Raw genomic sequence first — 25,376 nt, forward strand, 5'->3', positions numbered from 1 at the left:
TCTAAACTACACAATGTTTTAATGTAGATTAGTGAATAATCAAACTGTATTACAGTTTGATGTTTAGCAGTTACACTGAGCCAGTCATCAACAACAGATGAATGAACACAGTATCACAGCAGGTTTGATTCTTCCATGTTATAAACAGATCACATAAAACCAGAAAAAAAAATCAGGGTCACTAAAACCACATTAAAATGAAAGTTTCTAGTTTTTACCTCCCAGTGATGATGAAAGACGGAGATCAGTGTAATCTGAGCTGTGTGTGATCCTCGGGCCTGCTGCTGTGTTTATTTTTTCTTTATTTGCTCTTGTGTGATTGCTCAGGGCTCCCTTTGCTCTGTTTATTGTGTGATCTTTATTTTCACCTGTGCTGTGTTAGTGGATCCTTCAGACCTGTTTGTGTTTTAGTTCTTGTTAGTGTTGTAGTCACAGAGTGTTATTGGTCCTTGAAGGGTCTCTGTTTCTGTCCCTGCGTTAAGTTCACTCAGTGTTTCATCCGTTTAGTTTTACGTCAGCTGTGTCTTGTCACCCTCCTGTTTCCCGTTCTCTGATTACCTCATGTGTTTATAAACTCTCTTCTCTCCCTTCAGTCTTTGTTTTAGTGTCTGTTTGTTTTCCCTCGTGTGATTTCTCTGAGTGTATTTTAGATTTACCAGTTTGTTGCTTTTTTTTTTTTTAGATTTTTGTTAAACGTTTTGGATCAACAGTTTGGTTGTTTTTTTTCACTCCCACATCGTCCATTATTAAGATCAAGTACTGAATGATTAGTCCTGTTGCTCCCTAATCTCTATCAAACACCTGGTTTGTTTTAAGCATGTGTGAAAAGGGCTTCTTCCAGTTTCCTCCTTTCACATGGGGCCAAATGGAAAACCCAAATAAGATCAAATAAAGGTGTATTTATAAAAGTTTTACTATCTTCTTTTTCCAATCTTACCCTCATTGGTCCTGATCTCTGCTTTGTCCAGTTTGGTGACGATGTCCTCGTTCACACCAGAGAGCTGAAACACACATCTGTAGCTGTGCCAGTCTTCAGGTGTGACTGATGAAAGATCCAGATCAACACTCATCTGGAAGGTCCCATCATGGTTGGGGAGGATCTCTCCTTTGTTCACACCTTCATGAAGCTCCACTCCATCTTTTTTCCAGACCATCTCGGCTCTGTTAGGATAGAAACCTGTAGCATAGCAGCTGATGGCAGAGGAGGAAGACTTCTGGAGGAGAGAGACTGATGGAAGCTCTGAGGGATTTAAAAAAAAAAAAAAAAAAAAATCTAAAATCACAGTTCATACTGAGTTTATCATTTTCATTTGATGTATTTTGAATGTTTTAGACACACAAATTAACATAAATGCCATTTAAACAATAATTAAGAAAATGGTGGAATTACAAGAAGTACACAACTGAGTGAAGTGAGTGCTGTAAAAAGCTGCAGCGATGGTGATTAGAAAAGTCAAATAAACAGAAATTAGGAAAAATGAAAAGCATAAATGTGATAAAGTGGTAATAAATGTATGAGAAGATCAGGATGTGGCCTGTTAATTAAAAGTATTACAATAAATCAGGTCATGTGATTTTACCTGTCCTCATCAGAGAGCTCCTCCCATAGTTCACGTACTTCTTCAGCCACTCAGGACAAAGCTTGGAGTGATAGTTCCTCAGATCGCCTGAAAGAGATCTGTCACTGTCCCACTTGTGTTTGGTGATTACAGCCTGCATTACTGGAGCGATCCATGTCTCTGTCTTCAGGTCAAATGATAGGAAATCTTCTCCATCATAACCATAGTAATGATATCCATTAACTACAGTCGTTTCATCTTCCCATTCACTGCCGTATATCAGCTGGTTAATGTGAACACCTGAAACCAAGAGGGGCAGGAAGTAGTTGATATTTGCCCACAGATGAGGGAGTTAAGTTGAAGAGCTTCAATAAAAACTACATAAATACACATAATCAGCTTTTTAAATTTGGCTGGTTAAGCTTCCATTAAGGGCGCTAACAAGCTAGCTTGTGTCTGTAATAGAGTTGGATGTCTCAAGACACTTTTACGTGGTCTTGGTCTCGCTGTCTCTGTCTTGCTGTCTCAGATCGACATAGTGATTGTGTACCCATGACACACAAACCAACGTTCGATAATGTGCCGTGCACAAAAGCATCAGCCCTAAGAGCCGTGCTTAGAGAGTGCTTTGTAGTGAATCAGAAGAGTCGACTCCCATTGAGCGAGAGCCGGCTCCTCACTTAATTTCCTTTCGCTGCTCAGCTCTCACACAGTGGCTCAGCTATGCTCCAGTCCCTCCATATTGTGGCCAATCACATGCGAGGATATTGGATAATATCATTATGTGAAAAATGGAGAGGGTGAGAGACGTGACAGTGTAAAGACTTTTTTGTCTCAGTCTCGTCTCGTCTTTGTCTTTGTCTTGGTCTCGATACCCTCTGGTCTTGGTATTGTCTTGGTCTTGGTTTAGGCGGTCTTGACTACAAGTCTAGTCTGTAACAACAAAGGTCTTTAAAACCTGGAGAGATTTTATTCAGTGTCAGCAGCTGGGCTAATAAAAAGCTTCATTTTAAGAGTAAAAAAGTGAAACAGAAACAAACCTCCAGTTTGGTTGAATCGCTGCTTCAAAGTGTCGATGTTGCCTTTAAAGACCTGCTGGGTGTTCATGAGCCTGTTAGTCTGGCGGGACAAATACTCTGGATCATCTTCTGCAGCTTTCTCCATCCACTGCTGCTTAAACTCTGTTTTCTCTGTGTTGCTGTCATAGTGAATCATCTGAACATCATCAACCAAACCAACAGCTACAAACTCTGGAAAGTTTGAGACTCCAGAGGAAGAAGTGTAGAAATATCTCAGAGAGTGAGTCACTGTAAGAAACAATGACTGTTTCAGCTTTTAGACTCAACAGAAACAGTGCATGCAGTTCATATTTCATCTAATCATCCTATTATCATTCTAACAGCGCTGAGTTAAGGGCAGTTTTTATAAACAAAACAAAAACTATGGCACAGTCCAACACAAAGGTTTTTTACTATGTTTGAGACTAATACCGATGTAATTATGAATCAAATAATCAATAACTCATTATTGGCTCTTTTCAAATGTTGTAAAATTAGAAAATATCCGATTGTATTTTTGTTCAACTTTATTTTGAGAGTCTAAATTGATGTGATTAATAAAAGATGATAAGTAATGGATCATGTTACACTGTTAGTGATGTTGCCGACACACCCTGAACTGTGCAGGAATCAGGAAGTCCTTTGGTGTCACTGATACGTTGATGTGATTAAAACTCACAAACCTTTTTGGTGTTTGTGACTTGAAAGTGATGCTAATCAAGCTTCCTGAAGCATTTTCCCAGAACTAGCAGAGATATTAATGGCTTTTATTTAAACGTGGGCAAATGCACCTATTAATAGCCTTTTTAAAAATAATCTTAAATATGTCCTTCTTAGCAAAACAAAGTTTAAAAAACTTTACTGTAAGTGATACAAATTTCTAACTCACGTCCCACAGTGCCGTGTATTTCCAGGAGAAGCAGAAAAATAAACAGTTTCATGGTGACCTCTCGATAATCTAACAGCTAATATCTTATTATTTATGTGGTCTGCATGGAGTACCCAAAGCTGGGTCAAAGCGTGGCATCATCTGGGTCGGTGACCCAGTATTTTCAGTTCTTGTTCACTGTTTATCTACTGCCTGTTCCACTTCCTGTTTTATTGTGTTAGCCTTGGTCTGTGTGCGTTATGTTCAGTCCTCTTCCCATTAGTTCATTATGTTCAGCTGTGTACTCACCGGTCTCTCATTATCACCAGTCTGTGTATTTAAGCCCTCTGTTTCTACCCATTCACGGTCGTGTCATTGATGATGTCGTTCAGTTCAGTTAAGTCAGCCAGCCATTCAGTCGTCCAGCCAGCCAGCCATTGTCTACCTCTGTTCTGTTCATCCACTCCTTATAATAAACCGTCACCAGTCTTCACCTACCTGCGAGTCCTGCGTTTGGGTTCCTTCCTCCTCGCCTCCACACAACGCCTGACACTGTCTGTGTTTTCAGAGCTGCACTGACAGTAAGTATTTAATTTATTATATATGTATATATTTTATTAGATTTTCTTAAAAATAATTTTATTTGGTTTTTATATTTCAGATTTAAATGCTTATTTAAAATGTTTGAGACTTAAGATGTTTAAAAGATTTCTCTGTGTGTGACTCAGTGCAGCTTTAGAAAGAAATTTATCGCTCAAACATCTCAGCTTTGCATGAAGTCAGCCTCTCCCAGCTGTCATGACTCAAAGGTACATCCAGGACGAGATGCCAGTCTATCTGAGAAAGAGAGAGACAACCACACAAACTCACACGTGCAGGGAAAACTTAGAATTAAAATGATAAATCAATTTCTGGTAATTTAATTATTTTAGAATAAACATTTAACTTAACCTACAAAAGGGTCTTTCTGTGTGGAGCTTACATGTTCTCCCCGTGTTTGCGTGGGTTCTCCCCGGGTACTCCGGCTTCCTCCCTCAGTCCAAAGACATGCAGTTAGTGGGGACAGGTTAATTGGAAACACTAAATTGCCCATAGGCCTGAATGTGAGTGCGATTGGTTGTCTCTGTCTGTGTGTTAGCCCTGCGACAGACTGGCGACCTGTCCAGGGTGTACCCTGCTTCCCGCCTTAAGACAGCTGGGATAGGCTCCAGCGTATCCAACGACCCTGAAAACGATCAGCGGAAACGAATGGATGGATGCATTTAACCTGACATGCATCTTTTTATACTGTGGATGGAAACCTACACCGTTACAGTGAGAACCTGCAGGAACTTATGATCAGGAGGCTTCCTGCTGCATCCAAAATGGAGAAACTGAAAATAAAACAAGACGTTATTTGGTTTTAATTTACAATGCAAGTCAGATTCAGTTTACATAAAGTGTTTGCACTGAAAACCTTTAGTTTTGGTGAGAGAGATCACTGCAGGAGCTCTCAGGCAAAGCTGCACACACACACACACACACACACACACACACACACACACACACACGTGCTTTTAAGAAATTAAAGAAAACTGATTTGCTCACGATATGATTTACACTGTAAATCATATCGTGAGCAAATCAGTTTTCTTTACAGTGTAAATCATATCACAGAATATGATGAGCTTATGTTAAGACGAACTGAAGAGGAGGAGAGGGACAGGTGCTGCAGGCAGGCAACATGCTCAAATAGTGCACAACTTCAGGTTTTTTATTTCTATATGATAATTCTGCATTATTACGCAATAAGAACAAGTAGTCTGATGTCCTGTAATCATTATGAAGCTATATTATTATTACAAGTACATAATGCAATATATATTGTATTATGAAATACAATGAAAAATCACGTTTTTGTACAGAGTATCGGTATCTGATCAGTATCGTCGTTACCACCCTGAATTTTACTTGGTATCTGATCGGAAAGCAAATCAGTGGTATCGCACATCACTACAGAAGTCCACAGGAGCTCTCCTTTAAAATGAAAAAAGGAACATTTTAAAATTCTTTATCATTATAAAAAAAATCACTGAAGCTAAATATAACACAAACATAACAGTTTGCCTCCAAAAAGTGTCTGTGAATCTGGTACCTGTTTAATTAAATAAACTTGCTTTTGGCTATACACCCATAACTCTTGTGATGTGACTCAAGGACACTTGGAGTACAGTAAAAAACAAAACAAAAAACAAGCCTTATAAGTGTTGCTGCCACAGAGCTGCCCTTGCTTGCTTTCTCGCTGATCTAGAACTTTCTACGTGTGTAAGCGTGTGGGTGGGGGAGGGGCGCATTGACTGGGCAGGAAAATCAAAGCCTCCATGTTCCGTTTATAAATGGATGGAAGTAGAACTAGCTAAACTGAGCTCACTAACATATCTTTACTGTATTACAGAGCACAACAACATCGCCTATAACGTGCAGTTTAAGCAAATTCAAGCAATGCAGACACATTACACCACCCTACGTCACTTAGCTTCTATAATGGCTGCCAGAGCTGTACTGGGTGTTATCGAGCATTTTCCCGATGGGCCGGCCTCTGGACACTGGATTGCCCAATCCATCAACCGTGACTCTCTCCTGTGTGCAGTTCCCTCGTTATCCCTCAGTGTGTTTAAGCCCCGTGTTTCTGTCTGTCACTGTTGCGTTGTACCATCATCCTACACTGTGTGTTCAGTCCATAAATCTGCCTAATTTATTTGTGTCTTTAGTTTAGTTAGTTTTTTCCTTGTTCAGCAATAAAGCTGTTTTTTTAAGTTTACGTTTTGTGTCCTGGAGTCTGAGTATTGGATCCTTTTCCTGGCTTCCTGCACACAGCACATGACAAGGAATTTAAAAAATGTGGGATTTTATCACAGGACAAAAAGGGCCTGTGTCCGGAGAGATCTAGCAGTATACAAATTTATGAATCTGTCATAATCTTTACGGAGAAAATATGGGGAGATCAGATCAGTCACAGAACATTATATGGAAATGAATATTATAAAATATCTTGTAAAATACAAGATATACATCCCAAAGATCACAGATCTGGCAAAAGGTCTTTAAAGATTTGTCTGGAAACATTTTATATAATAAACGAAAATCTGCTTATAGCTCCAATGGCAAATTGGCAGGCCTTCATGTCAAAATATGAAGGGTCAGACACAGATCCTTCAGTGGAGTGTTTTTGTGTTTGTTTTTTCATCTCGTCCTGCCTGGCAGCTTTTGCAATCAGAATAATGACCTGAACGGCGGTGCCAAACCCATTTTGCTTCTCCAAGGTCAGGTCTACAAACACTCTATTGGCTCCTCTTATTCATGTGTTTCTTTTATCTGTTTATTTATTCATTTCTATTTGTGTTACTTCAGTTATTACATTATATGTTGTATAGTGTGTCTAAGGCACGAGAGAAAAAAAGAAAGGGAGAAAAATCGAGAAAATATAATAAAAGGGTAGAGTACAAATAGAAAAGCACAATGTACTGCAAGCTGCTGCACCTGTAAAAAAATCAAAGATACAGCACCTGGAACAAAAAACACTGCAAATGCACAGATACACAAATCAATAACCTTCTTGTGGTGAGTGTGTGAGAGAGAATACCTGTGTCTTTGTCATAAAGGTACTTTAAAGGCACCAGTTTAGCTCAGTGGGATGAGCGACCCTGTGTTTTATGGCTGAGAACGGCAGGTTGAGTCCGACCTGTTGCCCCTTGCCACATGTCTCTCTCCCTCCCTGGCTTTTGTTTCAGTCTTAACTGTACCTTAAGGGCCGGAACCAGAAAAAGGCCCCAAAAAACAATAGAATAGAATAGAATTCAACTTTATTGTCATTGCACATGCACAGGTACAGGGCAACGAAATGCAGTTTGCATCCATCCAGAAGTGCTTTAGTGATATAGATATATTACAATATATATTAGCAATAATATAGATATGTGAGTATATTACAGAAATGGGTCTATTATGGTATGTTATAATGTACACGGTATGAAGTATGTTGTGAATATTCTATAACTATAAGTATGTACAGGCTGTAGTGAGTACAAGCTATGTACAGGATATGAACAGGATATAAATATGAAAAACTATACAGAATATGAAATAAATAACTTTACAGAATCTGAGATATACAGCTATACAGAAATGGGAACTGTGCAAGTTGTAAACAGTTGTAGGGTTAAAGATTATCGTATGTACAGAATGATTATTTACACAGAGCTATACAGTAGTGCAGTTAAGATAAGTGAGATATGTGGATAATTCTACAGAGGCTATATAAAGTGCTAGTGGTTGTGAGTGGTGGTTCAGTCCATGTTATTATTGTGTGTTTGAGGGTACAGTTGTCCATTGTGGGTGTGTGTATGTTCAGTCCATGTGTTAACGTGGGTCAGATGTCAGGAGGCAGAGTTCAGGAGTCTGACAGCTGTGGGGAAGAAGCTGTTCCGGTACCTGGTGGTCTTAGTCCGGAGGCTCCTGTGGCGCCTCCCAGAGGGCAGGAGGGTGAAGAGTCCATGTGATGGGTGACTGGGGTCTTTGATGATTTTCCCAGCCCTTTTCAGACACCACTTCCTGTAGATGTCTTTTATGGCAGGAAGTGGTGCTCCGGCGATGCGCTGGGCAGTTTTCACGACCCTCTGCAACGCCTTCCAGTCCGAGGCAGAGCAGTTCCCGTACCAGACTGTTATACAGTTGGTCAGGATGCTCTCGATGGTGCAACGATAGAAGTTCACCAGGATGTCTGAGGACAGGTGGTTCTTCCTCAGAGTCCTCAAGAAGAAGAGGCGCTGGTGAGCCTTCTTGACCAGCTTGGAGCAGTTGGTCGTCCAGATGAGATCCTCGGAGATGTGGACTCCCAGGAACTTGAAGCTGCTCACACGCTCCACAGCCGTCCCCTTAATGTGGATGGGTGGATGTGGGTCAGCATTCCTCCTGTAGTCCACAATGAGCTCCTTAGTCTTCTCGGTGTTGAGCAGCAGGTTGTTTGTGTCGCACCACTCAGCCAGACGATCCACCTCCTCCCTGTAGGCGGCCTCATCGTTGTCACTGATGAGGCCAATCACCATGGTGTCATCTGCAAACTTAATGATGGTGTTGGAAGCATCAGCAGGTCTGCAGTCGTGGGTGAAGAGGGAGTAGAGGAAAGGGCTCATCACACAGCCTTGTGGTACACCGGTGTTCATCGTGATTGTAGATGAGCAGTGGTTATCCAGCCGGACATGTTGGGGGCGGTTGGTCAGGAAGTCCAGTAACCATTTGCAGATGAGGGAACTGATGCCCAGGTCTGTCAGTTTCCTGATGAGTTGTGAGGGGTGGATTGTATTGAATGCTGAACTGAAGTCTATAAACAGCATTCTGGCGTAGGTGTTGTTGTTGTCCAGGTGTGAGAGGACAGAGTGCAGTGCGATGGAGACTGCATCCTCTGTGCTCCTGTTCTGGCGGTATGCGAATTGGTGGGGGTCCAGGGTGGGGGGGGAGACAGGATTTGAAGTGTTCTAGGACCAGCTGCTCTAAGCACTTAGTGATGATGGGGGTGAGTGCTACTGGGCGGTAGTCATTGAGGCAAGATGGGTTGGAGTTTTTGGGTATTGGGACGATGGAGGTGGATTTGAAGCAGGCCGGTACCACAGCGTGGGCCAAGGACAGGTTGAATATGTCTGTCAGCACTCCTGCAAGCTCCCCAGAACACGCTCTGAGAACACGCCCGGGGATGCCATCAGGACCTGCAGCCTTGTGGACATTGATCCTGCTCAGCACCGCTCCTACATCGGTGGGGGAGAGAGTCAGAGGTTGGTGGTCTGGCGTCATGTCTGCTTTGGTTGTGGTTGTGAAGTTCCCTCGCTCAAAGCGAGCATAAAAGTTGTTGAGCTCGTTGAGGAAGGAGACATCAGAGGATGCGGGGGAGGGTTTGGTGGTCCTGTAGTCTGTAATGGTCTGGAGTCCTTGCCACATGCGTCGGGGGTTGGAGTTGGAGAAGTGTTCTTCTACCTTCTTTTTGTAATGGTGTTTGGCTTTTTTGATGCCCTTCTTTAGATTGTGCTTAATTAAATTAAAGTCTGGAAGCCACAATAAAACACATCTCGGCTACCTGCACGTCCATCACAAAGTAACAGAAGCAGCCGACCTCCCGAATATTAGACAAGATCAGGAAGAACCCAAGAACCACCCGGCTTTGCTGGCTAGTCTAACAAAAACAGGGTCTCCTTTCTCATAAGACTCAAAATGACGTTAATCAGTTAGATTTGTAAGAAACATTTACTGGGTATAAGATGTTTATTCCTGGCTAGTGAACTAAATTAGGAGTTTCAAAGTATTTTAGTAGTTATGATAATAGCTTTTCTACTTTTATCAAATGCTTTTGAGAAGTTTAACTAGCGAGTGCTATGACAGTAATGTTAAGATAAAGTTAAGTAATAGGTGTTATTGAAAATGCACTGACTCCGTTTCTGGAACCAAAACTTGGTATGAAAAAGCTAATGGCAAAGTGGGAGACTTCTGACTGGATAAGTGGAAGAAAATTGATGGTGGATAATGATTTCTAAAATTGAAACTGTCCTATAACACGTCCCCATTTGCTATTTTATGCCAACAGGAGCTGTTATTGCTGTCAGAATAGCTTATCATTGTAATGATAAAGCTGATCATGTCAAGATCAATGAACTAAGCCTGGATGAATTCTTGAATTCAGATAAGCCATCCCAGAAAATTTGAAATTAATTGTGTAATTAAGTGGACAATGTCACTTTCTAGAAACCACTTTCTAACATGTATGCAGGTACACAGGGATTGTGTTTTTATGTAAAAACCATGTCAGCTTTGACAATTGACTTTTCATATCCTTATAAAGGAATAAGGAAAGGACCACGGAGAGTAGCCTGCTGATCTCAGCAAGTGACTGTAAGAAACATGAGCAATCTGACAGCTCCCCAAAAATGAAGCTAAAACATCTCCAAAACGTCCAGGTCATAAGCTCTGATTCCTCCATGTTAGCCAATCCATCTGGGATCAAACCAGGGGCAGATCTTCAGAGTGGGGGCTGCCCATCTGCTGTAGAGCCTCTTCAGTAAACCCGAGAAAAAACCCGAATTTACCCTGACTAGAGAAATCACTGTGAGCTTGAAAGTTAATTAAAATCAGCTGGAATGTAAATGTGTCTGCTTTCTGAGCTTCTGTTGTTAAAATGTGCTATAAAATATAAAGAATTGACATGACAGTCAGTATAAAATGGTTCATACATTTTTCATAGTACATGTTTGAGATATATTTTTTCATTTAGAACAATGGTAACATTAATAAATATAATTAACATTTATACTATAAGGATAGAAACAAAGCACGGATCCATTTGCATTAGTATTGATCTAATACTGATATCGATCCAAATGTTGATACTATTGACATTTGGATCGACCGGTCCACCTCTAGTGCAAACAGCAGCATGTTTCAGTGTGTCTCCACATCAGTGAGGACAGTAACACCAAATCAAACGACCGTGCTCTTCATTAATCCCTCATTAATGGCACATTTAACAGTTTTAGCTGAAGATGAATTTCTGAGGTTTGAAAATGTTAAATGTTTTTTGTAATCATATTTTCTAATATTCTTTTATGTATTTCTTGCATGTATTTTAAGACAGGTGGGAATTATGTCTCCTCATCCTCGTCTTTATCACTAATGAAGTCCAGTATTTACTTGGGCGACTTAACCAGTTAACCAATACTAACCTGTTATATGTCAGCTGGTCTATCCATGAAGATGTGATTGGTTAATTTGAATTTTTTTCTGTTTCCTGTTTTTAGCGTAAGCACACTGTTACTATGTGTTACTATGACCCTGATGAAGGCCACAAGCCGAAACGCGTTGGTCAGTCAATAAAGTTGACTGACCAACGCTCTTCCTCCTCACATGTGGTCACAACTCTGCTAACAAGAGCTCAGACTGTCCCTCTGATATCCTGAATTATGTCAGGATTTATACAACTACTTCAACTCCTGAATTAAACCATGAAATTATCACTGCTGCTGCCTAAAAAAGGAAGAAACATCTTCCTTTTTTAGTTTTGTTTCTTCCTTTTTTTGTTTAGTAAAATCAGGATCAGCTGATCATTGCTTGATGTCATCTCCATTTTTTTCACAGAGTGTTTTTTCACATGTGTTGAGTTTCTTACACAGCAATTACACATCCGGAAAATAGAACCATGGAACAAGACAATGGCTGACTTGAGAAAGTGCTGCACTGGATTGAGTTAACTGTCCTAAAGCTCACTGCCACTGCAGTAGACACTGGACTACAGACTACCATCAACTACATAAGAAGAGGATGGCCCAATTACAGTTGTAAATAACCACTAAACATCAGAACTTACATGAAAGTGAAAAGTTAGCTATCAGAGGCCGATGCCTTTTGTCATACAAGGATGCAGGAGCATCATTCCAAGGTCACAGAGAGCAGACATTTGAAATAAAATATGATGGGAAATAATGACTCATCAAGTGCAGAGATGTGACAAATTAATGGGTTTGGTGGCCAAGGCGCTTGGTGGAGCTGATTAAAAGTGATATAACTGCTGATACGCTATGTTTCATGTTAAGGAAACTGCTCTATAAGTTTTGTAAGTGACTTTGGTTTATGTCATTATCCTTATGTGATAACTTTACTTGCAAATTGCATGAAGCTTATAGGTGAGTTCTGTGAGGAAGATCTGTAATCACTCATCTGCCTGGTTTCCTGTGTGTTCAGGTGCTAATCAGTTCCTTACATCGGTTCCACTTTCCCACGGTGTCAAACTCAATGCTGACATCATCGTACATCCAGGTTGTTATCGGTGCTCACTTCAAAAGTCTGCATTCTGATGGTACGGTGGTGGCATCAGTGCCAGTGGAATTAGCAGCTTGCACATCTGAAAATAGCAACTGTCAGTACTGAAAAGTATATTACAGATGTAATAGCAACATATAGTCTCATCCTGAAGTGATATATTCATTGAAGACTTTGCTTATTTCAGCAAGACAATGGTAAACAACAAACTGGAGCTATTACAACAGCATTTGCTGTTACCGAGTTAGACTTGAGTGAATTGTACACGTATCAGTTTCATGTTCTGGGTTGTTAGTAGTTGTTCCCAGTTTTATCTTGTTTTTCTGTAGTTCCTCTGTTTCACGGTTCAGTGTGTTGTGTGAGGCTTTATTTTGGGCAATTTATTTTTATTTGGTAGGAAAGTGTAGAACGTGAGAGGAAAGTAGGACAAGAATGAAGACATGGAGAAAATAGTCTGGGACAGAGTTGAACCAATGTCCCTCCAGAAGGCCTTTGGTAGATGGGTCACCTCTTCTTTGTCCTTTTTTTATGTGGTGTCAAAGTCTCAATGTTCAGCTGAGTTTATAAATAACTTCAAGGTGTATAGTATAATTAAATAAAGGTTATAAATAAATAAAATAATTTATACATATAAAAAAATTGTCTACAAGCGTTCTTGATTTTGACCACACAATGACCCACCCATTAACTTTATTTGAAGGTATATATCAACATCCTTAAAGTCTGACACACAAACAAACAAGAAAACTCAGACTTTATTATGAAAACTGTTCTGTCTATGGGTGGGGTATTCCACCTACACAATCAAAAGTAAAGATTTGTCTTTTTTTGTTATTGCTGTTCAGTCTTGAGCTTGTGAGCATGACTCACATCTAAAGATTCAAAGGTTTAGGCAACAAAACAACACAAAATTGATCAGAATGTTAATCCAGAGGGAGGAAACACAGGAACACTCTCGACATTCCTTAGAGATGGGACACCAGGGGAGACCTGTGCACAAGGAAACATACAATTAATTGCCAGAAGTCGTAGAGGACACGGTCATATATCTCAGGGATGGTTTCATTCACAAGGCAGGTCAACGATTTAGAGTTGAGTGACTGTCAGCCTCTGCCTCAAGAAGGTGGGTGATGATCCACATGTGAGCAGGGCGGGGACTTGAAGTAAAGGCCGCCCACAACGATTACACACAGACACAAAGCTGCCAGAGGAATATCAAGGCAAGAGAATGATTAGCCTGACTGGACAAAGGGGCAGGACGAACTTCATGTGTTGTGATTCCCGGCACTTTTAAGACTACATTACTACTGTCCTGTACTGCGTATAATTGAAGTTTATTTTCTGTTAATGTATCTCACAAAATGTCTAAATATTTTGACTCTCCTTTTATTTTGATTGCACCGACTTGTTCACAGACATTTCAAAATGAATAAAGTTTTTTATTGAGTTACAGGCTTTTTGCATGTTAACTATTGTCTTTTGGAAAATGCTTATTCAGGCTTGAAAACTTCAAATATGTTGTTAGTAAAGTGCCAAACTGAAAAGAAAGCTGTAACAATCGCGGAATTGGTCAGCAGGGGGCGCTGTAACACTGTTTATGTCTCTATAACAGCTATCCAGCTTATCATTTTCAGGGTCGCGGGGGGGGGGGGGGGGGGGGGGGGGAGTGGCGTGTCTAGAAAATTTCTGTTGGGGGGGCCAGGTAGGGGCACAGATTTGGAGAAGGGTGGCAGATGTAATTGGCAGATAATGTTAAAAACAATTCTACCAATCGTTAACCATAATTCAGTAACCCTGTAAACCTAATAACCAAATGCGCTTTTAACTCTTATTAGAATGAGATTTTAACCACTACGGTGCAAAGTTTTTAGATACTGCGTTGATAAAGTACAAGAGATACAATCAGTGCTTTGTCAGTGTTTACTCAGCATTCAAGGACAGCAATATTTGCATAGTATTTTTACTGACATATAGTGCACATATGTTTTGAGCAAAAACATTTTTGAATATTAAAATACGAACATTTGTAACAAACAATTGACAAATTAGCCAATGCCAATGCAAAACTTTATCTGCCTGTTAAAAAAAGAAGATAATCTTCTCACAAACTGGTGTTTGATTTTGAAACAGGAAAAAAGTGGGGAAACAACTGAAAAGACTAACATTTGAATAAAACCTGAAAGCAAGTAAATACTTTATATGCTGCCTTATGGTAAACTTTGGTAATATTGATCAAGAACAACACTGGCTGATGATGAAATCCAGTCAGCTGGCATGGTGACACTGCCAGTATTAACCTGCAGGGCTGGACTGGGACAGAAAATCGGGCATTTTGACTACAGACCGGCCCACCAGGTATTAAAGCCATAAAGACTTTGAATGAAAACAAATGCTGTTGTGACAGTGATGTACAGTCTTGTTGGTATATGTATGATTTCTATACATTTTACATCAGATAAAAACTTTGGTTGTAAGATTTAGATAATTATTTAATAAAAGCTAGATATTTTAAATGAGAATAAGAAAGAAAAGTATTTCTTTGTGCCCCCTTTGCCTGTTAATGCCCTACATGCCCCCCTGGCAAAACTTTGCTAGACCCGCCCCTGCACAGTTACCAGCTGTCAGCTGCTTAGAAAAGGATCCTGGTGTTATTTGTCTCTCAGAAACCGTTCATAACTTCCCTTCAACTCATTCATGTCACCTAAAAGGTAAACCTGTTTCTCCATCACAGCTCTGATGATTCAGTAAGGACATCTCCTGGTTTCATCTTCATGTTTCCCTCTCACCACATATCCAAACCGACATCATGACCAGCAGCTTTACAGCTGTGGCTCCAGCAAACATCAGCTGATACTAGAAATTAATATTAAATAAATTCTACCAACAGCTGATCAAGCTTAAACGTGCTGCTGTTGTTTAGCGCGACATCCGCTGGTTTCCTCTTTCTGGTGCAAAGTGGGCGATAAACAAACAAGAGAGAAAAGCCGATCAGCTGATCATTGATCAGTTTCATGATTGAAGCAGCAACAGGAGAGGGAGGGGGAGAGAATGAGAGAAGAAGAGACAGCTGTGCACCGTAAAGACAGAATAACTCCAGCTTTGTGTCTTTTTTTCATTATAGCGAAAGTTCGGGACAAACTCTTCTCAGCTCAATACGAAAACGTGTAATATTTTCTCTGATTGAGGGACCATTCCATTTTTTTAAGGAGCCGTTGGCAACTCTACTAACTAACCTTATGAGTAAAATAAAGTTCACTATCAGTAACATCATAGCACCCACCCAGCTGTATAGAAACTCCGTCAAGCTGGCTAGAACGCAGTACGAGTTATTGCAACTGACGGTAAAAAGTCAGCACAACGAAAATAAACTGCACCTAAACTTGGTTTATATCTGACCCAGATAGACTGCAGGTCATAACTTCTTACCTGAAGTTCAGTTCACCTGACACTCGGACCGGCGGCTGCCTCAGGGCTCTCCTCCTGCCTCCCCTTCCCTCATCCACCTGCTGGCCTCTGTGGAAGCCCCGCCATAGCCACCACCAAACAACTGAGTTATTTTTACACATCGACCTGCATCTGGCCAATCCACCACCTCTCATTGTTCATGCTGTTACAAAAAAAATAAAAAATAAGTCACCGGGCATATGCCCGGTATGCCCGATGGCCAGTCCAGCTATGTTAACCTGCAACCAAATCTGCAGCTCCATACAGCAATGTTACGACTTAGATTACATCTTATAACTCATAACTCTTATGTTAGCTGCCCTCAGTAGCATACTGTCTGAAATATTCGAGGGCTGCAATAATTCTTTAAGTGTTATTTTTTCTTTGGTATTCTAATTTCACTGAAGTTTACTAAACTCAACAAACTTAATATTACTTACCGGGACATTTATTCTGTCCTCATTTTCTTTCACCAAAAAATTGTTTCCTGCAGTGCCGTCTTTCGTGCTTGGCTCTCCTACCTTTGCTAACGTGATGCACATAGTGCAGAAGCCGATGCTGCATTCACTTACACTCGGATATCTGAGCTTCACCGTGAAAACATAATCGGACATTTGATATTTGATTGAATTTTATTGTTTTGCCTTTGGGGTGGCACCTGGGGTGGCCAGTCTGGTTGGGGGGGTGGCCTGTGCCCCCCCAGGCCACCCCGCTGGACACGCCACTGATCCCAGCTGTCATAGGGCAAGAGGCAGGGTACACCCTGGACAGAGGGAACCATTTGCACTCACTTTTACTCACATTCTATGGGCAGTTTGAAGTTTCCAATTAGCCTAACCCCACAGCATGTCTTTAGACTGTGGGAGGAAGCCTGAAGAGAAGTCACACAAACACAGAGAGAACATGCAAACTCCAGAAAGACTAGTGATCCTTAATTTTTTAGGGCTGTCATGGTTTTCAGTTTTATTTATACCCCAAAATATAAATATATGGGTCCCACCACTTTAAAACTGAAAATCATGCCAGCCCTAAAAAAAAAATTGTGCTTAGATAAATATTTTTTTGATTTTGTGCATGATTAATTAGATATCTGAAAGCATTTTCTGTTACATTTTACTATTTTTAATGATACGGTTATTAGATGTGATATTGAAAAATGTCACATTGGGTTATAGGGTGAAATGAAGTAAGCTAACCAACACTAGGAAAGTCAAGCAGCTTCTTTAGTTTGGACTGTGCTGTGAGTTTAATTGCCATCTGTCTCTGTTTGTTTTTTGAAACCCAGACTTGACTCTTAACATCCCCTAGCATCATCTAGGAACGCACACCTGGACCAACCCAAATCATGAAATGAGGAGGGGGTAGGGGGCTCACTGAAATTAATATTTGTTGCCCAAAACAAAACTAATGTCAGGAAACAAACACGTTTATAAGTAACTTGTGAAGTAAACATTATTTAATGCTGATATGTTAAAAAAAAAAAAAAGTTAAAAAAAAAAAAGAAGACAAGCTGACTTATACTGTTTTATCCACTGGAGGGAGCCCCACACCACAACTCGGTGAAATCATATTTGATATGTATTCTCTATCAATTATTCTTTATCTTTAAAGACACCATAACCTCACAGACTCCAGGGGCAATCTGTACCAAATAGCTAAACAGTGAACCCAGATTTATAATAACAACAACAACAACAATAATAATAACAATAATAATAGATTATACAATGTCTACCCAGCATAACACAAACTACGCCTGTCATAACATCAAAAATAATAAAGACCAGATGAACCTAACCTTAACCCTTCTCTTTATCATTCATGGTTCATATGAAGATATTTTACTTTCAGTTTCGTTGATAACCCTAAAGGCTGCGTTTACCCCAGATTTAAGTGACGTTTACTGTCAGAGTAAATTCCTATTGGCTCAGATGGAGCCCAGTGGGGACGTACCTCCTGGTTCTCCTCGTTTTCTCCTATTTTTGCGTTGACACTTGAGCTGGAAGCACAGAGCCGCCTTTTGTAGACAAGCGAACACACAAAGTCTGTTAAAGGTTTGGATGTTTATGGTCACAATGAAGGCCTTCATCTTCTTTCTTCTCCTGGGAATTCAGGGAGCAGCGGCAGGTCAGTTTGATTTGAATGTTTCTGTGTTTTTTATATGTCAGATTTATGTAATTTGAAATACAAATGGACAGATTGTTTGTTCTCCAGAGACTTCCTGTACGCTAAACATTTAGTTTTTATAGATCCTTGTAGATAATTTCAATGTTAAGAAACAATCGATCATTTTATACATGTAATTAAATCGTCTGTTTCTCTCTTCCATCCCTAATAATGGACATTAAAGTTTAGATTAAAAATTACGTTTAGCTAATATAAATAAAAAAATAAGACAAAGATTAAAACAGGGCGATTTCTGTCCAAAACTATTTGATGATTTCCGTCTTTAAATCGTTCATGACGCATTTTTAAAGGTTGTGACTCTGCTGTGTTTCCAAACAGTCCAACGAATAAAAGATGAGTGAGAAGGCTCGTTGATAATCTGGTGACAGTAATCAACACTGTTCTTTAAAAACGGATTTTTAATTTTCATGAGGAATTAAAAATATTTTCACAAAACAGCTGATTATTAAAGTTCACTAAAGTGTATTTAACACAAAGTATCTGTTAAAATTTAAGAGTTTAATTATTTAATTATTTGTTCAGTATACGCTGTGTATGTAGAGCCACATGTCATTTGATGTAATTCATTAAAAGATAAAAGACTGCTGCTTTAGATTGTATTCAGTATTATTCACCAGCGTTATGCATTTGAATACTTTCTGTTTGAAGGACATGCGCACACATGATGTAACGAATTACGCCCGGATTTAAGTTCACTGTTTTTCTGATGTTATTGATTCAGTAACAGCTCAATGATGGGACTTTTGTTGTGATTTGGCGTCATATAAATAAAATTAAATAGAATTCAGATGAACTAAACTAAGTCATTATTGCTTTTTAATATCGTGGAGTTACCAGCAAGAGTTAATTTTGGTATCACTGCTGAATCATCAATAAGAAGCTGCAGGTGAGAAATCCCTGAAAGGTTTTGCAACACACTCGCTCTTCCACCAGGGGGCGCTAATGAGAAGCGTTTTAAACTACTATGTGCATTGTTCAGTAATACAAACAAACAAATCCATGTAAATGAAAACTCTCCTGCAAACCTGATTACAGAATAAAATCTAAAATAAAAAATGCTTAAGATAATATTCCCCCAATATTTACTTAACATTCATTTTTTATTGATAATATTATTGATCAAACATATTGGAAAGTTTCTGTAACAATTTTGAATGTGCATTTATTGACAAAAGTCTATGAAAATAATATAAACAAAGAAGAAGCATGGGTAACCCATTACAGAAATTTTGAAAAAAAAAGTCTGGACAGTCACATCAAAACAATTAAATCAATTCATATAATTTATAATATAAAAAACGGAAACAAAAAAAAACAACAACTCACTTTAAAAGTCCTGCTGCTTGATTCAGAAAAAGGAAAGAAGAAACTTTACGGTTCATACAGCGGCTAACAAAAGCAAAACAGATTAAAAATAATGTGTACTTTTTTTTAACACTGAAAATAAAAATATAGTCAAATTAAAGTTATAATGAGTTCAAACCATTAATCATGAAAACTGAATTAAACTAAACTGAAGGATAAAAACACCAGTTTTAAAACTTTAAAGCTTTCTGTGAAAATCAGGTTCAAACTAGAATCTGTTGCAAAACACAAAATTACAGTTTTGAAGAAAAGATGATCAGAAAATGACATTAAACACTGAATATCTATTCATAAATCTATTTTGTGTTTATTGAAGGGACAGCAGGATTATTACAGGATGTCTTTAATGTGCTGTAGTTTTTCTTGTTGTGTTATTTTAGAAATAGTGTGATTTATAAGTCTATGTTCCTGAGATCTCACAACATTAACTGTTTCTTACAGTGACCCACTCGCTGAAGTATTTCTACACTGGATCCTCTCAAGTCCCAAACTTCCCAGAGTTTGTGGCTGTTGGACTGGTTGATGATGTTCAAGTCGTTCATTATGACAGCGACACAGAGAAAGCTGGGCCCAAACAGGACTGGTTTGCCAGGAACACAGATCAGCAGTACTGGGAGAGTCAGACTGGGAACTTGTTGGGCTCCCAGCAGGAGTTCAAAGCCAACATTGAGATTGCAAAGCAGCGCTTCAACCAAACTGGAGGTTTGTTCATGTTTCATTTTTACTGGTATTTGCTGTTAATGTTTTCAGTGTGTTTTGTTTACAGTAGTAAACAGGTTTGCACACATTAAATATTTCATTCAGATTACAGATTTAAAATTATTAACACAATAATTCATAATGAATGTAGAACTACAGTCTGGGAAGCTTTAATTTAATTCAAACAGCTTTAATTATCTTGTTTGTATGAACTGATATCATTTTTCAGTTAACTGATTAGTTGATCAAAATAATCAAATAATAAAGTAAAGATTAATTATATTTGAAGTTTTCTGTTTATATTTAGGATTTTTTGTCTCTGAAACTTTGATGGTTGTTTTTCCTACAATTTCTCAATGAACTGATTAATCAGAAAATAATCTCCTGCAAGATCTAAATAATCAGAGATTTATTTGTTTTACAATTATTGTGAACTAATATTTGACTTTTAATAAAAACAATCCTGGACTGAAACTCTCCTTCAGTGGAAGCTTCTAGAAAAACCTCAGGACAGTCTGGTCTGTAGTTTCTCCCAGTTAGACGATTCTGTTAGAACGATAAGAGGCTGCAGAGTTTCAGAGGATGGAAACTTAAACCAGGATCAGGATCTGAGTTTGCTGCTCAGGATCCATCTTAGTGTGTTTGTCTGTTCCTGCAGCTCACAGGAAGTTGCTCATCTCAGTTCAGACATCCCTCACAAATAATTGGTGGTAATAAATTATAAAAAAGGAAATATGTCAGACACATAATTTATCATCCAGAGTAGATGGTAAATGTGCTGGGACGTCACAGTTTTTACATTTGCCTCAGATAATATTTTCAGATTCCATTAAACACATACTGATGTTATATTTAATATAAAAAAGGAAAAAAGTGAAAGTAGAGACAGCTCAGTGAACATGCCCTCTTTATGAATCATCTTAATGAACATTCATGTGAGAGTAACAGTCCTGACACTTTAATGTGCTGAAGATCACAGTCACTTATATTTAAGTTATTTATGAGGAAATTCACTGTTTTCTGAGACGATTTTATAAACCAGCAAACATCCTCATTAATAACTAATTAAATTTAACTAAATACATCAAATATTGTGAAATTAAGCAGACATTCAGGGGGCCTAATAGCACAAGAGTTTAGTGAGAATTAGACCAAAAATAAGAAACACAAACTAACAGACAGACGACACAAGCTGAGATCTGTCATGAAAATCTGATTTATTTATTTTTTTTAAACTTCACACTGATTTTCGTCTCATTTTTAAATGACATTAAGTTTGACTTTCAGTTTATGTTTAATATTTTTGGTCCCAGATTGATTAAATTTTTTACTAATAGACAACAGCCTGAAAATATAATGGGGAAATTAAAGCGTTAAAATGTCTTAAATTTCCCATGAAGGTTGATTATTTAAGGCGGCGTTTTTAAATCAGGTCGCTGTAAAACTCAACAAAAACCCAGACAGAAAACGTCCTTATGAGCGACGAATAAAAATGACAGATTTTTTTCGGTCACTGAACTCCACTTGAGGCTGCGCAACGTTTACGAAAGACGGGAAAAACAGCGTTCCTGGCCGTTCACTGAGCTCTGTGACAGCTGAGAGCGTTTTCAGGGCCTCCCGGTGGTTTGAACTCCAATCAAAGAAGGAGAGGAGACTGAATTTCACTTTGAGCATTGTGATCACATAAGTTTGTCTATTTTATCTATTGACACCAGCACCACTGACTAACAATGGGCTGTGAGGCCGTTCCCCAACTCTCCGAATGGTACTCATGTCATTGGTCAATCATCATGACAAATTTATGATCATGAAACTGATCACAGCCCATTGTTACTCAGTCATTATGCAAATGTACCGTTTATAAGATTGGAGAAACCTGCAGTCAGCTGAGACTGAAGAAGTCACTTGGATGATGATGAAACGTTTCTCCCATAAAACGCTTCGTCCAGATCAACAGAATCAACTTTTCACAGGTCCCCACTTGTTTCAGAAAGAAAATTCTGTCTTTTGTTTGATGTATTGATGTAAAATCATCAGAAATGCATACTGGGATTTGTATTCAAGTAAAGATTGTGCCAAAGAAAGATAAAAGAAAGTGAACTTAAGGCAGTCACTTTGGATCAAAGTGAATCTGAGATGATTTGGTGTCTGCACTTCTTCTTTGATTGGAGTTTGAATTAAGTAAAGGATAAACCAAACGCTCTCAGCTCTCACAGAGCGCTGAGAAAAGCGAGCTCAGGCCAAGAACGCTTTTTTCCGCTGCTAATAAAAGTTGCACAACCGAGTGACCTACAAAGCGGCCATCAGTGACCGAAGAAAGCCATCTTTTTTTCCTTTTTGTTTTTTAAACATCTCATAAAGAGGTGTTTAAAAAAACATCGCTGGTATAAAATGCAGCCTTCTGACGGGCTTTTCACAGACTTTTACAGCATCCTGATCTAATAAACTGATTTTTACATAATTTCTTAACCAGACTGGCTGGAAAAGCGGTGAAATTTGGCCTAGATGTAACTCTCCATGTTCATGTGAAAAAAATAGCTGATGATGCTCTGTGGCGTTTAAGCGCTCTCACATAGGACGCGGCACGCGCAGCGCTCTGAAACCCATTCATGTCTATTATTTGCGCCGAACAATAACGGTTTCCCGCTTACTGTTATTATAACACGAGCAGAACCACGGCGGCTCGAGGCCACGAGGACGGAGCGCCGCCGGGAGTCGAGTCTGTGGAGCTTCCTGTTAAAGAGGAGAGAGCGTGAATGTGAACAAACATGGCGTCAAAGGCTCCACTTACACTCTTAGTGTATTTCTAGAAGCTCCCGATAGGAAGTGATCACAGACATGTGCGACAGGGATAGAGACACGGGGGGACATAAGAGGGGGAGGAGCCTGACACCTGTCTGTGTGGCTCACCTGAGCAGAGCGAGCACAGACGCGCTCGTCATCAGCTGTGACGTAACCCGAGTCTAAACTCTCGTCACCAACGAGCCGAAGACGACGTCAGTGAAACAAAGTCTGCTTCCTGACTCTGAATATATTCCTGGCTGTGACCTCACGTCTCATCAGCCAATCAGCAGCAGGCGCGGTTTGAACGGTCATCAGTGGAGCAGCAGCCGTGGACGTGGAGCTCAGCTTAAAATCAGCGGCTCGTCTTAAACCGTGCGGTTTGATCCACGTTTCAAACGTCGCTCTGTCCGCTTTCAGACGCTGACGTTAAGCTGTCGTCAGCAGACGTCAGAGCGCCCGCTGCCGATTGGTCGCTCCTCCGACACGCCCCTCTCACAGCGAAGCAGCTGATAACAGCCAATCACACAGGAAGACCCCGAGCAGCTGATCCACAGCAGCTTCTTGTTTTTAGTGCGAAACAAAATATATTTTTGAAAATGAATAAACACAAAACAGGGAAACAAACATGTTTGATGTCAGTTATTAAACGTCTACAAACATTTATTTAAAAGAAGAAACGCTGAGAAAGAAACAATCAAACAGATTCTGTTGAATCTGTTTGATTGTCACAAACAGCAGAGTTTGAACAGCTTCAGGATCCTTCGAGTCTTTAACTGATCGAACGTTCGGCCTGAACTCACAGCAAACACAAGAAAGGAGGGACGTCTCCCAGTATCCTCGCTGTGATCCCAGTATCCTCGCTGTGATCCCAGTGTCCTCGCTGTGATCCCAGTATCCTCGCTGTGATGGATGTGAAACTTTGCCCATAAAACAACCAGGTCCATCACATCTCTGCTGGTGCTGTTAGTTTGTTCGCGCTCAGTTTTCAGAGCAAATAAAACATCTTTCCAAAATGAATCAAAACCTTTAGAAGATTTTCTGCAACAGAAGCTTCACAGATTCGACCAAAACTTCTGAACAAAAGTGCAAAAAGCAAAACGTGCGACAGCTTCTGGGCGACTCTTCCAGAAACTCCAGCTCACATCAGCGTCTGCTTTCAGTCCAGCTTCGAGCTCGTTTTCAGGTCAATTCTATGAACGAGTTTAAAGAAACTTCTTGAACTTTGTTGGTAATCAGATGCTTATCAGGTCGCTGCAGGTTTCATCCACCAAACGGCTCCAAACACAAACTGCATCTGGTCACGTGCTCGTGTTTCTCTGGAATAAAGATCCAATAGATTTGTTTTTATTTTCAGAGCCACCAGTAAAAACCTGTTTTCCCAGTGGGAGTGTGTCACAGAGAGAACAGGACAGATGTTGAGTCTGAACTGTTGCTGATATTTAAACAGCACCAAACGCTGTGACATCATCTCCTGGAGCCACAGATGATGTTTAGCTGGAGTTCTTCACAGAGAGCAGCTCAGCGTCTGTGTGGAACAGCTGATTTACCAACATCATCATATTATCAAACCGATATCCAGAAAAACAGATTTCCTCTTGGACAAACATCCTTGTTGTTCCACATAAAATAACTGCGAGGCTCAAACTGTGTTTGTAGACGAGAGTCTGCGACGAGGAAGCCCGGCGACGAGAGGCCGACGTGTTCGCGGGGATTTTATCCGCAAAGTTACACACGAGAAAAACTCGATGCAGCGACTCAGAGAGGAAACGAACAGGTGTAGCGCTCAGGATGGAGGCGGGGCTTCTGATCAGCTGTTTGAGCCAGTTTATCTTAAATGTGCCGTTTAAAGTGTGGAAATCTGAAACATTCAGCCCACCGTTTACATCGAGTTCATACGAGCTGTTTTTCTAATGTGACGTCTCCTGTTCGTCCACATGGAGCTGAAGAGCAGCCTGTCAGTGTCTTTGATGGTTTATTATGGAGGCGTCGAGCCAGCGCTGCCTCAGAGACACCAGAGATTCCTGCTTCAGTCAAAACTCTTCCTCTCAGTGAGAGAGCTGCATTTGTTTTTAACTCTTTTTGTAGGAGGGATCAGACTTAGATTCATTCTTTTCATCCTCAGTGATTCATATTCTTAAATATGGAAGCTGTTGTTTCATGGAGATATTCCAAAGGTCAGATTTGGAGCGTCTGTGATGAGTTCACGTTTATTAATATTCAGGTCAAATCTGGAAGCTTTGGAGAAACTGTTCACTGCAGCAGCTCAGACTCCATCTTTATTTGTCTAAATCAGAGCGGTGTCGTCAGCGGTGCTGCGATTAACTCTCTGCCAGTGACGCAGATCCTTTTACATCACCTGGTTTTACACGTCTGATAAAACACTAACAGGAAGAGGTGCAGAGAGGCGGAGCCGCCTCGTCTTCTTCCTCCGTGCAGGTTAAATCTGTGGATGTAGCAGCCATCAGTTTATTGCAGCTGCTACTGTTTGTGTAGAGTTTTGACTGATGTAGAGAAATAATTACTGAAACTAAATTAGTTTAAAGGCTGAAAGATGAAACGAGGCTCCGTGTAGAAGAG

The 25,376-nt window shown here is 39.9% G+C and overlaps 2 protein-coding genes and 2 long non-coding RNA genes across 8 annotated transcripts in view; 1 reads left to right on the top strand and 3 right to left on the bottom strand.

Moving 5' to 3' along the window:
- Positions 1-733: 733 nt before the first annotated feature.
- Positions 734-25,376, bottom strand: part of LOC120726647 (class I histocompatibility antigen, F10 alpha chain-like) — a 32,268-nt gene continuing 7,625 nt past the window's right edge. Inside the window, exons 1-4 of one of the 3 annotated variants that reach the window (XM_040020391.1) lie at positions 3,507-3,600; positions 2,600-2,866; positions 1,581-1,859; positions 734-1,240 (exon numbers count right to left, since the gene is read on the bottom strand). In XM_040020391.1, the coding sequence (XP_039876325.1) occupies positions 915-1,240; positions 1,581-1,859; positions 2,600-2,866; positions 3,507-3,558 (924 nt within the window). In that variant the 5' untranslated portion in view covers positions 3,559-3,600 and the 3' untranslated portion in view covers positions 734-914. Of the gene's footprint in view, positions 1,241-1,580; positions 1,860-2,599; positions 2,876-3,506; positions 3,601-25,376 lie in introns of those variants that run through there. The other 2 variants (XM_040020392.1, XM_040020390.1) reach the window with 2 other exon arrangements.
- On the bottom strand, positions 13,058-16,244 carry LOC120726653. Of its 3 annotated transcripts, none has more exons than XR_005694362.1 (2): positions 16,205-16,244; positions 13,058-13,310 (listed from the first exon to the last, which is right to left on the bottom strand). It is a non-coding gene; the product is annotated as an uncharacterized LOC120726653 (long non-coding RNA). The 3 variants fall into 3 exon arrangements; XR_005694361.1 differs by lacking the exon at positions 16,205-16,244 and adding an exon at positions 15,747-15,797; XR_005694360.1 differs by lacking the exon at positions 16,205-16,244 and adding an exon at positions 13,391-13,807.
- LOC120726645 (class I histocompatibility antigen, F10 alpha chain-like) overlaps positions 17,732-25,376 on the top strand; it is a 162,419-nt gene continuing 154,774 nt past the window's right edge. Inside the window, exons 1-2 of the mRNA XM_040020386.1 lie at positions 17,732-17,891; positions 19,758-20,018. Coding sequence (XP_039876320.1) covers positions 17,825-17,891; positions 19,758-20,018 — 328 coding nt within the window. The 5' untranslated portion in view covers positions 17,732-17,824. The remainder of the gene's footprint in view (positions 17,892-19,757; positions 20,019-25,376) is intronic.
- Positions 21,525-23,816, bottom strand: LOC120726650. Its single transcript, XR_005694359.1, has 2 exons — positions 22,877-23,816; positions 21,525-21,954 (listed from the first exon to the last, which is right to left on the bottom strand). It is a non-coding gene; the product is annotated as an uncharacterized LOC120726650 (long non-coding RNA).

Source organism: Simochromis diagramma, unplaced genomic scaffold, assembly GCF_900408965.1.
Source record: "Simochromis diagramma unplaced genomic scaffold, fSimDia1.1 OVJJ01000753.1, whole genome shotgun sequence".
Taxonomy (NCBI): Eukaryota; Metazoa; Chordata; class Actinopteri; order Cichliformes; family Cichlidae; genus Simochromis; species Simochromis diagramma.